Below are 13,722 nucleotides of genomic sequence, written 5' to 3' on the forward strand. Positions count from 1 at the left end.
GTTCTTCCCTTAATTTAATCCTACTCAAACGGGGTCAGCAAAAATTAAAGGTAGGGAGACAGAATTGCAAGCTTTCTTAAAAACACAATGAGAGGTCATAGCTTGCTCTAGATTTTCCTCTTTGGTTCACCTCCACAAGTTCAAAGGGAGCAGTCATAATACTGCAAAGTTTGAGAAATCCTGGAAAATATAAATTAAAACATAATATCAAAAGTAAGAGGCACATTGATATCTTAGCCAATCCCAACTTGAATGAAGCCATTCATGTTATTTTGGGGAGGGACAAATAACCCTAAAGTGCTGTTTCAGAACCCCTGCCTTCGTGAAAGCCAAGGGCCAAGCCTTATAGGTCTTTGGAAGTCAACCTCTGAATAGCACCTAGGAGCAAAATGCATGTGTTACAATTTGCAGCATGTTGGGTTTTCACCTCCAATCAAGATAAAATCAATGTTCAAGAATTCAATTGAAGATAAACATTGTCAAAAATAAAGATATAGGACACAGATAATTATAAACTAGTTATCAATAACTATTGTATTTTATGATAAAACTGATTTCTATTTATTAATAACATATCCCTAAAAAGATAAAAATATAGATTGTATATGTTATACATTTCATACAGGCTACAAATATTATACAATGAGTATAATATTTTAACAGTTGAAAATTCACTGAAGGAGAGGTATCTTGGAGCCCTATTAGACAATCACTTACATATGAGCCAGCAGTGTGCTACATCCACCAAAAAAGCCGATGCAATCCTAGAGGGATAGAATCAAGATCATGTGAAGTATTAGTACTACTTTATAAGGCCTTGGTAAGACCACACCAGTGGTGAGTTTCAAAAAACCTTTTTAGAACCTCTTCTGTAGGTGTGGCCTGCTTTGTGGAGTGGCTTGCCAGCCATGTGACTGGGTGGGTGTGGCCAACTTGTAAAATGTGGTAAAACTCACTTAATAATGCTCTTGCTTAGCAACCAAAATGTTGGCTCAGAAACTCCAGGGGTGTTCAAACTTGACAGCTTTAAGACTTGTGGACTTCAACTCCCAGAATTCCTCTTCTCACTCTTCATCTTGATGATATGCGGACAGGCGAAGGGAGGGAGCTGGAACTGGTTCTGAATGGCACTGTAGATTTGTGGAACCTCTTCTATAGAAGAGGTTAGAACTGGCAGGAACCCACCCCTGGACCACACCTGGAATACTACAGCCAGTTCTGGTCACCACAATATATATATATGGAAAGAGTGCAAAGAAGAACAACAAAGATGATTATGGAGTTGGAGGCTAAAACATATGAAGAACAGTTGCAGAAATTAGGTATGTATACTAAAAAGAAAAACTAGGGGTGACATGATAGCAGTGTTCCAATATTTGAGGGGCTGACACAAAGAAGAGTTAACTTGTTTTCCAAAGCAGCAGAAGGCAATGGATGGAAACTAACGAAGGAGAGAAGCACTCTAGAACTAAGGAGAAATTTCCTGACAATGAGAACAAACAACCAATGGAACAGCTTGCCTTCAAAAGTTGTGGGTGCACCATCACTGGAAGCTTTTAAGGAGAGGCTGGGCAGTCATTTGTCTGCAATGGTATAGAGTCTCCAGCTTGAGCATGGGGGTTGGACTAGAAGACCTCCAAGGCCCCTACTAACTCTGATGATGCTCTATGTTCTATGTATACATAGAATAAATAACCCTTGAATAGTTCTCCAGTTTATCAGAAACTGTCCTTTAAATCACAGTACATTTAATTAATATCTAACATTAATGCTTCATACACTTTTTTGCATATTTAAAAGATTAATATTGAAGAGGTTAACAGAATTTTGGCAGGAAAGAGAGACAAGCAAGAGAGAGAGAGAGAGAGAGAGAGAGAGAGAGACCTAAAACTCTGTGTTTAAGTAACCAGGGACAAAAGGTAATGTCCTAAAAGTTGTTGACGAAAAAGGGTATGTTGTGAGAGACACTATTCTGTGAGTAATCTGAATAATTGCTTCCTAAAAATAGGAGCAATAAATGGCAGCCAGTATCCAAGGAGCAAGCTTGCAACAAAAATAAGCAGGGAAGGGTAATTGCAGTCTACCAGTGCAGAGAGGAGGGGGGTGTCTCAGTGTTTAAACATTTTTTACTCTCAGTAAACAATGTAAATTTAGCTAATCTGAGAAGGATACAAAAAGAAATAAACTCTTGCCTGCTTAAACAGAGGTTAATAGACCACAAGGATGGATGTATGGGTGGGTGGATGGATGGATGGAAAGAGAAAGAGACAGAGACAGACAGACAACTATACAAGCGAGTATTCATAACTAGCTTTCAAGAAGGCAAAAAGAAATCACAATAGTAGTGATTCACTATTATAAAGAACAAAAACAAATGTATATTAGCCAGATCTGCCAGCTCATGCAGATTATTGGCTGACACAAACATGGATTGAGGGTGTAACAAAAGTATTTCCAATTCGGATTAAATCCATTGTTAATTGCCACCTCCTGCTAATCTCTGTGGGAACTAATGATATTGCTGACAACAGCTACAACATATATCATTTGAAAGTCTAGTAAGTTCTAGAATCATGATGTTTTAATTTATTTTTGCAAACCATAGAACAGCTTTGCTGAGATAATATATAATACTACAGATGACTGATTGACTTAAAAAATGTTATAGTTGAGATATTTGGTTTCTGAAATCAAGGTCTGAATTACACAGCTCATTAGTAGACTGCTGGTAAAAATATATTTGGCACTTATTAAGCATGGTGAGCTGGATCAGAAGGGCTTAAACTGAATTTGTGAAGTTGGAGACAAAAATTCTGAAGAATAAACCTTGGATACAAGACTGCAGATAGGAAGAAAATGGAAATATCGTTATAATAACAAATTTCTGAACCACATACTGAAAGATCATAAGGTTCATTGGCTGTGGTTTTGCGCCCTCCTAATCTTTGGAGTATGGAAAATAAAGGTGAACATGAACTGTTGGTACAAGAACACAAACATGATTTAAAGACAAAACAGAATCGCATTTCACCGTTGAATATAAGTAACAGCAAACATTTATAGCAAGAGAACATGTCTCCTGTAATCTGAGTCTAGAAATCAAATCAAAGGTGGATTTGAAGCCTATGAACATTACAAATTCATGTTTATGAATTTTTATCACAATTTTCCACAAATGGTCTGGTCCAGAGTTGCCTGACTCAAATATCTTCTTGTTGCTCACTCTATCAAACCACTCTAATAATTTCCAAGTCTTGTACAGGGCTTATTGATAATACCTAGTAACATATTTGGTGTATAACTAGATCAGTTTGTCTATTTTTTTTTTAAAAAGGGACTGGAAAATGGAATATTACATGCTCACCTATTTATAGATATTAACCATAAGCTCTATATGTTCAAAAAGAAATAGAAAAGTTGGGAGTACACCATTTAATATTAAGCTCAAGAGGTATAAACTCTCAAATGATGCTTTCCCTGTATTTTGACAGTATTGTGAAGTTAGTAGTTTCTGAGTAACTAGGAAGCAATGGAATATTTAAAATGGCTCCATTGAGAGTGGAGCCAATGACTGTGTTAGAACAAGGAGATAGAAAACAAATAAGCTCCTCAGAATTCTTCTCTGGAGCAAGGAGATGATCTGGGATTGCTCAGAAGTGCTCTGTACTATGGAGCTCATCAGGAGACTGTAAGTGAATGGTCTGCTACATATTTTAGAGCCATGGGAGCCAAAGGAACACCACCTTTGCCCAGAGTGTAGTTTGGAGCCTTCAAAAGAACATTTTGTTTGCATACTTTCTTTCTTAATCACTGCTTGAAATAGCTTATTAGTGAAATTTTGTATATTAGGAATCTTAAAAAAAAAAGCAATTTCATTATACTAGATAAATTTCCTTCTATCTTTGGTGAAATAAAGGTATGTAAATTTAAGGAATTTTAAAAAATTCTTATTTTGGAATAAACAGCAAAAGTATGCTTAAAACATTGGTTTTGGAAAGTTATAAACAGAGTAAAGTGCCTTATTTTTGAGAAATAGTATCTCAAAATTAATTACAAGATACATTCCTGTGGTTTGTTTAAAATTCTATAAAAAATAGATGAAGATTTTGAAACTAAGTATAAGAAATCTTCCCATGTGAAAATGTTGAGTAGGAAAAAAAAACATTAGAAGGAATTCTGAATTTGAACACTTGAATCAGAAAAATACTAAAGATACTAAAGATTATTGTTAAAGGAAAAGAGACTAATATACAATGAAGCAAAATATGGAAGAATTTATGGAAATAATGCAATCAGAAGTTATTTTTAAGGTTACCTATTATAAAAATGTGGAATTAAAAATGCTAATTTACAATTATATAAAAAAAGACACAGCAATGGATTTAAAAATGAAACTGGCTGATGTCCTAGTAATTAAAAGGGACATATAATCAGAAGAATGATGTGAATGTCTTTCTTACCTTACAGAAGATGTGTTAAACAAATGAAAAGATTTTTTGAGAAGTGAAAAAAATCAACTATGAGACATTTTAAACAGATTAAATATCAAGATTCTTAAAAACAAAAGGAAAGAATGTAAAATTGGCTTATTTGATCAAGGTTAAAATATATGTGTTGCTGTTTTTGTAGCTCTTAGTAGACTTCTGCTTACTAGGATTGAATGACATTTATTAGTTTATGAATAAGAGTTAAAATATAGGAACAGATTTTTTTGTGGGAACATCAGAGAAAATGAAAAGTTATTGAAATTGTTTCTACTTGTCCAGTTGAAAGGTAAAGTCATTTCACTATACAACTTTATTTTTCCTACATTTGTATTAGTTTATCTCTGTATCTGTAAACTTTTATTAAAATATTATTTTAAAAATGCGGTTAGTGCTTTATGAAAGTAGGACTGAATCTAGCAGGACATCTGGATAAGACATAGATTCTGATATACAGTGCAGTACAGTTAACTGCAAAAATGTAGCAGAAACATGACTCCTAAACAGCAGCTGATAACTTGATTTATCAAAGTATCTGAATCATTTTAGACTGCTTCTAATGGGTGCTAGAAAGCCATAGAATTTCTCCATCTAGCACCTATGATTTGCCCTTGCAAAATCTCTGTTTTTTTTAATCTTTGCCAGTATTTTAAACTGTTTTTGCCCCTGCAGAAAAAATATTAATGTACAGGGATGCCCACTACTTAGTTTTATTACTTGTAACCCTTACACATTCACAGTTAAACCCTTATTTTGATTTAATTAATGAAATTCAGGCTTTGCTATGAAAGTGTTAATAGATCCTGCAAAAAGTAGACTACTAAATTGCTAAAATATTGGAGACAGATTAATTGCCTCTTAGGATATGAGAAGAAATTAGGGAATTATTAGCGAAATCCTTAAGAAAGGTTCATCATTAGTTTTTCACCAAACTGGAAGAAAAATCTAAATTCAGTCTTGAAACTCTAATCTGAATTGGATGAAAAGGTGGAGGAAGTTCTTAACAAACATGTAGATGGGTACAAAAGTGGGTACAGTAACTATCTTAGAAAACAAATACAATTTAAAACATCCTTGCTATGCAAAACAAAATAACTACATAAAATTCAACGTAATCAGATGTAACGCTCTTGACTTAAGGAACAAAATAACCACAGTATAGGAAAATGGCTATCTAGCTTGCTAATAGTTTTTGTGAAAAAGATTTTGGAATGCCAAATGCTTAGAAACTGAGTATTGTGAAAAAGGACAAATGAAATATTAGATTAAATAAAAAGAATACTCTTTCCAAATCCCAGAAAATAATGCTGCCACTTCGTTTTGCTTTGGTCATTCCATAGAATAGATTCAGAGAATAACATGAGGATGACTAATGACTAGAATCAAAGTTCCAAGAAAAAAAATGTAAAAATCTGAAATGTTAAACCTTGAAAAGAGAAGCTTTAAACCAATGATAACTTTATTTACTTGTTCAGGAATGATAACTGACAAAAAATATCCATTAATGTCCACTGATTAAATATATGAGTTTAGATAGAATTTGGTTTACAAGATCTATACAAATCAGAAATAAAGATATTGCATGCTTTTGCTTTGCCATGAGATTTTTTTTTACAAAATCAGGTAAGTAGCCAGATAAATATAACAGCTTAATGAAACCAACAATTGGGCAAAAAAATTGCCAGTAAAACCTGTGAAGGTTCCACCTGTTTTAAAATATACAACTAGACAAACAAAAATCTTATATCAACTTAGAAATAAGTTGCAACTTCTACTGTTTAAAACTTTATTCTCAACTGCTTTATGTAAGCAGTTTAGAAATTGCATATGCAATAAGAAAAATCTGCAAATAACTTCTGTAAAACCAAAATAGGAGAGGCTTCCTTGTTAAATGTAATTATAGAAACTGCCATACACCCGGGATCTGAATTCCTTATGTTTAAAAAAGAGGAAGGTAACACAGGGTGTTAAAAAATAGCTATCATGGAAGAATCAACGATTCACAAAATTAATAGTGGTGGTTTCAGTCATTCACCAGAAGACAAAGTGCTTCCTTCCTGATCCCCCAAATTATTAATTTGTGTTTGTGTGTGTAAGCAAGAGAGCATTTTTCCATACAAAGCATTCACAGCATTTTCATTTCCGAACAGTTTCCATGGGAATTATTTTGAAAATAATAAAGTTGAAAGCCAGAGCTTACTTGTGTGGCTGCTACCCATCTATTTATTCTTTTGAAGAAGGAGAAAGTCAGGTGGGACAGGAAACTAAGCCAGTGTTAGACGTGTTCATAAGTATCATTTTATGTGGAAAAACTCCTGGCACTATGACTCATTTGCTGCTGTTTCTTCCAATATAGAACAAAACGAGGCCCCAAAGGGTAGAGGAGCTGTACATGTAATACTCATTACTATACCATCATTTCTCTTATATCTGTTATAAGCACATAAATGTTCTCATCAATGTGGCTAAAACAATACCTTCCATATAAAGGCATAAAGGTTCAGCAAGCCTAGGAACCCTTAGGTGTGTTGAACCTTCTCCCATGTGAAGGAATATTAAAAAACAAAACAAAATGGAGTATGACACTCAGTAACCCCAAAAGATTGCTGTTCTGAGGCAAAAGGAGCGATGAAAAGGAGAATCATAAAGGAGATCATGAGCAGAAGAATGAACAATTTACACAGGAACATTGCATCCCTTGCTTAAATACTGACCTTCCACAAGTTGGTCTAAAGTGGTGATCTTCTTTGCTCCATCAATAGTGTAGATGGTTCTCACCCCCTGGGGCAGATTGACGTTATCAGACAAAGTTCGGGTCAGGTCAGCCAGCAAGGCTTCATAAGATCTAAAGCGATCAGGAGATATGGCATATACAATCCCTTTGAAATATCGGTCCCCATTGCGATAGAAACTGACTTTTTTGGCTTTCTTCTCAGAGCTGAGGGTTTGTAGGGTGCGGGTTCGATAGAAACTGCAATGGGCACTATGGGTCGGGCTAGGAAGCCCATTCACCCGTGACCCCCGGCTGTACCGCTGTGCTTTGTCACGCTCATCAAAGTGTTCCAGCTCCATATCTCTCCCAAAGGACATTTTTAGAGTTAATCTGGAAAAGGGGGAGAAGAACAAAGGAGAAGCTTATCAATACAGCTATAATGAAATAATTGCTTTATTAACATAGGATAGCAAGGACTTTTCTATAGCCACAGAATCTGTCCAATTCTTTCAAGAATGGTAGCTAAGAAAACCAGTGGCCAACATTAACTACTTTAGTTTTTGGATGATCTTTTTTTTCTCCATATATGAGATAAAGGCAACAATTTTCTTTTTTAAATAAGCTATTTTCCTCCATCCATACAACCTAATCTTTTCTCCATTACCTTTTATATTGGTATCTGAGATTATTAAATAAGATTTAATAATAAAATCTAATTGAAGGATACAAATTCCTCATTCAGTTGAGCTAAAGATTTATCCAGCTAATGTTATCTTGTAACATAATCGATACACAGATTTAATTCCAGTGATGCAGTGACTGGGTTTCTTTAAAGTAATTATTTGGTTAGTAGGATGTCACTTTTTTGGACTTCAAAGTAAACTTTCATAACCGAAAAAGTGAAAGTCACTTAGACGTTGCTACAGCCAATCACTGTTGTCAGTTAAGTCTTGTGTAGCAAAACATTAGTGCAGAGGTCTCCAAACTTGACAACTTTAAGACATGTGGACTTCCAGAATTCTCCAGCCAGCTGGCTGGAGAATTCTGGGAGTTGAAGTCCACACATCTTAAAGTTGCCAAGTTTGAAGACCTCTTCATTAAGGTTAGCAACGAGCCAACACAAGCAAGACAGCAAAAAGGTTAGGACCATTTTGAGGACTCTCAAAATTTCCCAGTCAGCATGGCTATTGCTGAGAACTATGAGAACTAAACTCCAAATATCTATAGGGAACAGAACTTGAGTTATCCTACTCTATACAATGTGTAGTTTTAAAATGTTACAGTATTAATTCCTATATCACTAATACCCAGAAGTACAATTTAGCTCTAAAAGATATCAACAACACACACTCAGGTCTCAAAATAATCCACTACACTAGTGTTCCATTCTTTTCTAAGACTTCTTTTTAAATCTGTGTTCTCTTTCCCACCCTATTACAATCCATTTCTATGACAAAATGATTTTCCTTCTCCATTGAGAAGGCTACAGTGCCCAATGTATTATGCATGGATAAATTTATCATGCCAAGCTTCTGCCACTTGATCAGAATAAACATACTGAATTACAATACTGTTATTTAAATGCTGACTTTCCTGTTAGTATAGTAGTCAGTTAAAATGAATATCATTTTTTCCTATACAAACCCAACTGGACAAAGCAACACTGTCTACCACCAACTTAATAGAAGCAATCATTTGCTTTCCCTTTACTGTAATTCTATTACATTGGGATTGCATTGAAGCCAAAACATGTCTTACTCAAAAATAAATTCCATGATTGAGATTTATTCATTCCCAGAATAGTATATAAAGGACTAGCTCTATATTAGATTATTGAGGCTTAATATAGATAACCTCTAGGGACATTTTATTTAGTTGTCTTAGAGCAGTAGGAGGGCTAGGTACACACATCAATTTGAGTGGCTACTCATTCAACAGTCTTCCAATGGAGAATTGGCAACTTGGGAGTTTTCCTGGAGTCACAGTTCCTGACTGAACAACAGGTGGAATCTGTGACAGCACCAGCCCAGATTCAGTTGCTAGTCTAGTTGTGGCATTTACCAGAACAAAATTTTTTGAAGGTAGCCAAACCTTGTCTATGTTTATCCTCCTGAACATGGATTTCTGTAATTCACTTTTGCAGGCTGCTAATTTAAAAAACCCATCTGCAGATGCAAAATATCCCGATTGGAGAATTGTGATATTGTCACATGATACCACATTTCAAAGAAGTTGATTAAATCAGGTTATTACCCATATGGCTTGGAACTGGAGTATCTCTCAGACCATCACCCACCCAGAAAAAGCAATTTCTGCTTGCCTAACTTGGGTGAACACACAGTATTTTCTCCTACTTATCAAGAGGTGAATTGCAAAGGGTGTTCTCTGTAGGGCATCCTCTCCTACAGAATAACTCATCCAAGGCAAAGGCATATATTTTATATGTTATAGATTATACCTTTCATGATATTCTGGACATCTGTACAAAACCATTTTTTGGAAGGCCCCTCGTGCCTTTGGTGAAATTTTAGTCCCCTGGATTTGGCACAATATTTTCATTATTTTGTGATGTCAATCTCTCACTATATTAATGTATTACCACTTTTATTTGTACTCAGCTTACAACCTTCAGGGTTAAGTAGCATATCACAATTACACACACACACACACATACACACACACAAACACTTCCTATACAGGGAGCTCTCTTTGTGCTATTAGTCAATCTCATTTAGTAGCTAGGTTCAAACAGTACATGAGCTATGATTTATTGAATAAAACATATAATTGTTTGTCAAAGCTACGCAAACTCTATTATGACTTAGCACGTTGTCTGCATCAGGACATCACGATCTTATTCTAGCTGAGTGCGTCCCTCCTAATTCCAGACAAGAGTCTTCAATATGCAAGAGTTCAGCCTGGGAAGTTTTTATGCAAAGCGTCACACTATGACCCTGAACAACAGTGAGAAAATATTGACAAGCAAACATATCCTGCAGCATTGTGTCTATTCTTAGTTCACTGCAGAATGATTAATACGACAAGACTGCAATTCTAAACATATTTACTAAGAAAGAACAGTTTCATAAGAATACGCATATAATGTCAATGTTACTTTTGGAAAAAATAGAAAAAGCAATAGCACTTAGACTTATACAGGATACCCCTCCACAGCACTCTCGGAATGGTTTACAATGTCAGCCTATTGCCCCCAGCAATCTAAGTCTTCATTTTACCAAGCTCAAAAGGATGGAAGGCTGAGTCAACATTGAGCCTGTCAGGATCAAACTCCTGGCTGTGGGCAGGGTTTGCCTGCAATACTATTTTCGAACCCCTGCACCACCATATCATTTATTTATTTATTTATGTCAAATTTTAAAAGGAGTATGGTGGCTCGTGTGGCTAGGATTCTGGGCAAGAGACTAGAAAGCCCACATTTGAGACCAAGTGCTGCCCTGGGGTGCCGCTCCTATCCTTCGCTCTAGCTGCTACCATGAAAGGAGTCCCCAATTGGGCATCTCCCAGGCAACAGTGATGTCACCAGCTAATCCTTTCAACCCGGAAGCACCTCGGTGCTCCTGACATGAGTGCTATGGTATCAAATTTAGAGAACGCCCATCTCACTCACTCACAGTGACTCACACCATGCTTATCTACTTGTATGAATTTTTATATCATGCTTAAATTAATTTTTCAAACTCACATTTTTCTTCTTATTGAATAGAAAAACATGCATGTTATGAAATGTTATAGAATATGCATATTCAGCATGGCAGTGTCATGAAAAGCTTAGAACTCAATTCTATTCTATGAATAAATTGGCCTTGGACCAGTGGTGGGTTTCAAAAAATTTTAGAACCTCTTCTATATGTGTGGCCTGCTTTGTGGGAGTGGCTTGCCAGCCATGTGACCGGGTAGGCATGGCCAACTTGTAAAATGTGCTGAAACTCACTTAACAACGCTCTTGCTTAGCAACCAAAATGTTGGGTCAAGAACTCTGGCATTGAAGTGTGCAAGCCTTAAAGCTGTCAAGTTACAAGAAGACCCTTGCACACCTAACCCTTTAGAAAAAAAAACCCAGGGGTGTTCAAACTTGACAGCTTTGAGACTTGTGGACTTCAACTCCCAGAATTCCTCCTCCAGTCATGTTGGCTCAGGAACTCTGGCATTGAAATACACAAGTCTTAAAGCTGTCAAGTTACAAGACCCTTGCACCCCAACCCTTTAGAAAAAAACCCCCCAGGGGTGTTCAAACTTGACAGCTTTAAGACTTCAACTCCCAGAATTCCTCCTCTCGCTCTTCATCTTGATGATGTGCAGATGGGCGGGGGGAGGGAGCTGGAACCAGTTCTAAACGGCACTGTAGATTTGTGGAACCTCTTCTATAGAAGAGGTTAGAACTGGCAGGAACCCACCCCTGCCTTGGACTCATTACAGCCTATTTCCAAATCAACAGGTAGAAAGTGAGGCTAGTAAATGCAAAAATTGCACCAAACATCTGTAATATATACGTCTAGTTTGAAAGTGGTTTATCATTCTACTTTGCAATCAAAATAAGAAAAAAATAGTAGATGCCTCCTACTAATAATTAAACAACAGTTAAATGGATGATCAGAAAAGGCAGAAAAATAGAACATACGGTAGTAAAAATTTCAAAATATTTGTCCAAAAAAATCTCATTTCAGCAACATCTATTTTCAGGCACTTTATAATTATAGTTAAAACTATAGGTTTTCCTATCTTCCACAAATAGAAATTATAATCCAGTTTTACTTTTAACTTTAGATGAGAACCCAATTTAAACCCAATCACACCTTTTTTCCCCAACCTAAATTGGGTATCAGACATTAAAAATATAGCAGAAATATACCATTAGATAAAATCATGACATAATTTGCTTTAGCTTAGCATTATATGAAGCTAGACATTGTAATTTATAAAGCATGGCTTATGGCTTAGTGCTGTGTTAAATCAGCCAGTTGTGACTTATTCAAATGGACGAAAGCTACAAAAAATATAAGTAACTTAATACAATGTGCAAATGATGCCATTTACTTCCCTCATAATACACATAAACTGGGCATACCAAGATCTGGATGTGCAGAGTTATTTGTTACTGTGTAGATCTATAGTCCACTTCTGAAGAGTGAACAAAACTATCATTGCACCAAACTGGCTCTCTTGACAATTACTCCTTGAAAATGTATCAGTAAGGAACTAAAGTGGAAACATTCCCTGTTGCCGATTTCCAATATAATGAATATAAAGAGCACTTTTAGCCACCAGGATACTATTCCAGATATTACACTACGGAATGCCCATCTCTTATTCTCAATCCATTGCCCTAGAAAAATATGCAATCTGGAGTTCCTGCTAGATTCATGGCTAGAACCTTTGACTAGCTTTGGTGTATTTACCAGTTGTCGCCATTCTTGGAGCAGACAGGACTGAAGACACTGGCTCATGCCCTTGTCATCTTTCAGACTATGCAATTGGCTCTATTTTGTGATGCTCTTAAAATTTAGCCAGAACCTTCAATTGGCACACAATATATCTACTTACTTGCTGGCTAACTGGTTCAGCAGAATTTAACACCTATTCTGCAAGAGCTGCACTGGTTTTATTGGGCTTTCGGGCCTTCCATACTGTAGTGCTGGCTGTTACTTATAAGACTGGTATTCTTGCTACCTTTGGGATCATCTTCTCAAAGTAGAATATGTTCACCTTACATTATCTAGCTAGGAGACAATGCTATAGGCAGTTGTCCCTCAAAAGAAGGGTTAGAATATGTCATTGGCCTTCCCTGTGAAAGAGCTTACACTTTGAGGTAAGGCTAATATACACATTTTTATAGGAAGCAATGGAAGACCATCCTTTTTTGCTGGACTTTGTGGGATAGGGAATTTGGAGGAGAGCACCAGATTTTTAAAGATTCTTTAAAAAATATGGGCATCTTTAATATATGACTGTAAACATCTATCATCATTTGAGTAGGCTACATATAACTCTGTGTGTGTGTGTGTGTGTGTGTGTGTGTGTGTGTGTGTGTGTGTTTTATGGGAGTAGAAGAGTTCCCAACTAACATGGTAAATGTCCTCCTAGCTTGATGGGACTACTATTCCATAATTGGTGTTAATGACTAGGAGTTCTAGATATCAATTTAAAAGGATTGTTTAGCTTAGACAGGGAACATAGCTCTCTAAATGTTATTAAATCATAACTCCTATGTTCAATCACCATACCAACTAAACTAGTTCAATATTATTTTGAGGGCCAAACATTCTTCATCTGTTTTATCATCTTTTTAAGTCTGGTTAAAGGAACTCATTAATACAATTGCTACCAATAAACCTAAGATTGTATCTTAGATATAATATAATTATATCTTAGATATCTTATATCTTCAAATTTAGCTTGAGTCCCAGAGGTTTCATCCATATAGTTTTCTTGGCAGCATCGTGAGACTTAGGGCATTTTCCCAACTTTCTCATCTAGATTCAAAACTAAAGACATTAAAATCTTTAG

The 13,722-nt window shown here is 35.9% G+C and overlaps 1 protein-coding gene across 2 annotated transcripts in view; it reads right to left on the reverse strand.

Annotated features, from left to right (window-relative positions):
• DCLK1 (doublecortin like kinase 1) overlaps positions 1–13,722 on the reverse strand; it is a 160,130-nt gene that overhangs the window by 144,309 nt on the left and 2,099 nt on the right. For both annotated transcript variants that reach the window (XM_014062629.2, XM_014062630.2), the window contains exon 2: positions 7,199–7,587. In XM_014062629.2, coding sequence (XP_013918104.1) covers positions 7,199–7,574 — 376 coding nt within the window. In that variant the 5' untranslated portion in view covers positions 7,575–7,587. The remainder of the gene's footprint in view (positions 1–7,198; positions 7,588–13,722) is intronic.

Source organism: Thamnophis sirtalis, unplaced genomic scaffold (genome assembly GCF_051295495.1).
Source record: "Thamnophis sirtalis isolate CommonGarterSnake01/CBP01778 unplaced genomic scaffold, rThaSir2_p1.2 scaffold_8, whole genome shotgun sequence".
Taxonomy (NCBI): domain Eukaryota; kingdom Metazoa; phylum Chordata; class Lepidosauria; order Squamata; family Natricidae; genus Thamnophis; species Thamnophis sirtalis.